At 40.0% G+C, this 2812-nt stretch overlaps 1 protein-coding gene across 1 annotated transcript in view; it reads right to left on the bottom strand.

Moving 5' to 3' along the window:
- The window catches only part of slc6a15 (solute carrier family 6 member 15), a gene marked incomplete in the record, with an annotated part of 38314 nt that overhangs the window by 2575 nt on the left and 32927 nt on the right, over positions 1 to 2812 (bottom strand). Inside the window, 3 exon segments of the mRNA XM_014020607.1 lie at positions 931 to 1093; positions 1198 to 1357; positions 1580 to 1772. Of these exon segments, the coding sequence (XP_013876061.1) occupies positions 931 to 1093; positions 1198 to 1357; positions 1580 to 1772 (516 nt within the window).

The following is a 2812-nucleotide window of genomic DNA, read 5'->3' on the forward strand; positions in this document are numbered from 1 at the left end:
GACCTATACAATTTTTTTCTTTTTGATTTTTTACCTGGATTACTGAGATGCATCAGGAGATTTATCAAAGTGCCTACCATTTGTGTAAAAAAAAACAAAAAAACGTATGAGTGCAACTGATGGTTAAAATAAAACATTTAAATGTGTTCAGATTCAGTATTTAAATTTTTGGGATCAATTTTTTAAAAATGTTTTCATCGATTTTGGAGGTATCGTGATATATTTCGTATATCGTGATATAGCAAAAAAAAAAAAATTAAAAAATTTAAAAAATCAGGATATAACATTTTCCTCACATCACCCAGCCCTAATCTACTGTATAATATTATTTGTTGTCATTTTATTGGACCCCCTTACAAATACTCAAGCCCCCCCCACCCCACCCCCTAATTTTCTGGTGCCGTCACTGGATCTACACTGCAAAAACTGTCCATCTAACCAAGTTTTAAAATCGTATATCCAGACAAAAAGTCTTTTTGATCTTGTTTAAAGACTGATTTACTAAACAAGAACTGATTGTGTAAGAATAATCATCTTGTTTTCAGAATGTCTAAGATTATTTGTCTTGTTAGCCTGAAAATTTGACTCAAATTAAGTCAAAAATTTCTGCCAATGGAGTCAGAAAATTTTCCTTGGTAAGATTCTTGAAATAAGAAAAAAGTGAGTCAAATCAAGTATTTCAAGAATCTTACCAAGTAAAATTTTCTTACTCCATTGGCAGAAATCTTGACTTAATTTGAGTCAAATTTTCAGGCTAACAAGACAAATAATCTTACACATTCTGAAAACAAGATGATTATTCTTACACAATCAGTTCTTGTTTAGTAAATCAGTCTCAAAACAAGATCAAAAAGACTTTTTGGCTGATATAAGATTTTAAAACGTGGTTGGACAGTTTTTGCAGTGTTTGAGTTGAGACAGAAGACAGACCTCTTCCTCTATCCAGGCGTTGTAGCTGGGCGGCGTCATGATCAGCTGGATGAAGCTGGAGCACAGGAGGACCATCAGCAGGATGGGGGTGATGTACTTCCACATGTAGTAGTAGAACCGGTACGGCGTGAAGCCCAGCATGTCCTTCAGGTCTTCAAAGAATCTGAGAACAGGACAGCGAACTGTTAGCGTTTGCACAAGCAGCTGCTAAATGTATTTGTGGACAAAAAAAAAAAAAAAAAAACGGCGTTGCTGATCCGTCCATACTTATCAATCCCATAGAACCAGGCGATGGCCACGTTCTCCAGGACGACCACGATGAGCAGAGGCATCGTGGCTGAATAGTCATCGAACATGGTCACAAAGTAGTTCCCTGAGCGCTGCACAAACAGCAGGCCGATGGAGAAGGCCAACACGCAGCAGCCCACTGCAGGAAGACAACAGCTTAGAGGAAATACCTGGGCCGGGATCCTCACCATGATGGTAACTCCACCATGTTTTACGATACAGCAGGCAGGGCTTTCTTTACATGCTTTTAATCACACCCTTATATTAAACAATCACAGATGTCTCCTTTACTTCCTGTATGAGAATACTGAGTACTTTAATATTTGTACCAGGATAGAAACACATGATCCTCATCTCTAACCTGTGAGAAACTCCTTGCGGACTTTAAAAGCGTCAATCAGGGGAGTGAGGATCCCCTCGATGGTGCCGAACATGCTGCCAAGGCCGAGATTAATCAGCATGAGAAAGAACATGACGGACCAGAAGGGCGAGGCAGGGAAATGAGTCATGGCTTCTGTGAAGGCGATGAAGGCCAAGCCTGTACCTTGGACCGCCTGTCAGAGGAGAGAGAGAGAGACATTTAAATCCAGACCATCAGTAAGTGACTGCACAACTTTTACTTGAGCTATCTTTTTCTTTTCAATGAGACCTTTAGGACTTAGGAAAGTCTTCACCTGGAAGGCTTTTATTGTAAAATGTGCCAAAAATACACCCATCCATCTGTTTTCTTTACCTGCTTTTCCTTTCCAGGTCATGTGGAGCTGGTGTCTAGCTCCAGCAGGTGTACAGTCCATCACAGGGACGTCCAGAGACCACTATTCACCCTCTCACTCACATGCAGGGACGATTTAAAGTTAACTATTATTCTAACGTGAAGGTTTTTTTTAGTTCAAGTACTCGGGGAAAAAAAAAACTACGCATGAACAGGAAAAACATGCAAAACTCCGCCCAGAAAGTGCGGAGAGGTGAAGCTCTGATCTTCTTGCTGTAGTAAGGTGACAGTCACAAACACAAGTTTGCACAGCTATCCATTTGGGGACATTCCATTGACTTCCATTACATTTCTACAGCCTAATCCTGACCACAAACCCTAAGGCTAACCTCACAGGTACCTACCTGACCCTAAAACTAACCTAAACTCAACTCACAGCTTGGTCCTAAACCCAACCCCCAACCCACCAATGGCATTTAAACCAAACGGGGACTCGACTTTTGTCCCCAAATGCACCAGTTGTCTCCAAAGTTAGGATTTTTGTCTTAAAATTGCCCCCAAATGTCACCAGAAACAACCCCCCCCCCCTTCCACACACACCACAACTGAGTCAAAGTGTTGAGTTGGAAATGAAAATTTGCGAAAATCAGAGTTTTTGTGTTTTCTGTGTACAAAATGTGAATTCCTCCAGTAAGTGTAGTGTTTTTACTTTTTATTTTTACTTTCCTTACCCTCAGGCCTCATGTATATACAGTATATATATATATATATATATATATATATATATATATATATATATACACACAGGTATGAAAGATCTGTAACCCTTCAGTGACTCATAACTCCCTGATGGGGTCTCCACCTGCTCCTATCAGGAACAGA

This window comes from Austrofundulus limnaeus, unplaced genomic scaffold (genome assembly GCF_001266775.1).
Source record: "Austrofundulus limnaeus strain Quisiro unplaced genomic scaffold, Austrofundulus_limnaeus-1.0 Scaffold260, whole genome shotgun sequence".
NCBI lineage: Eukaryota > Metazoa > Chordata > Actinopteri > Cyprinodontiformes > Rivulidae > Austrofundulus > Austrofundulus limnaeus.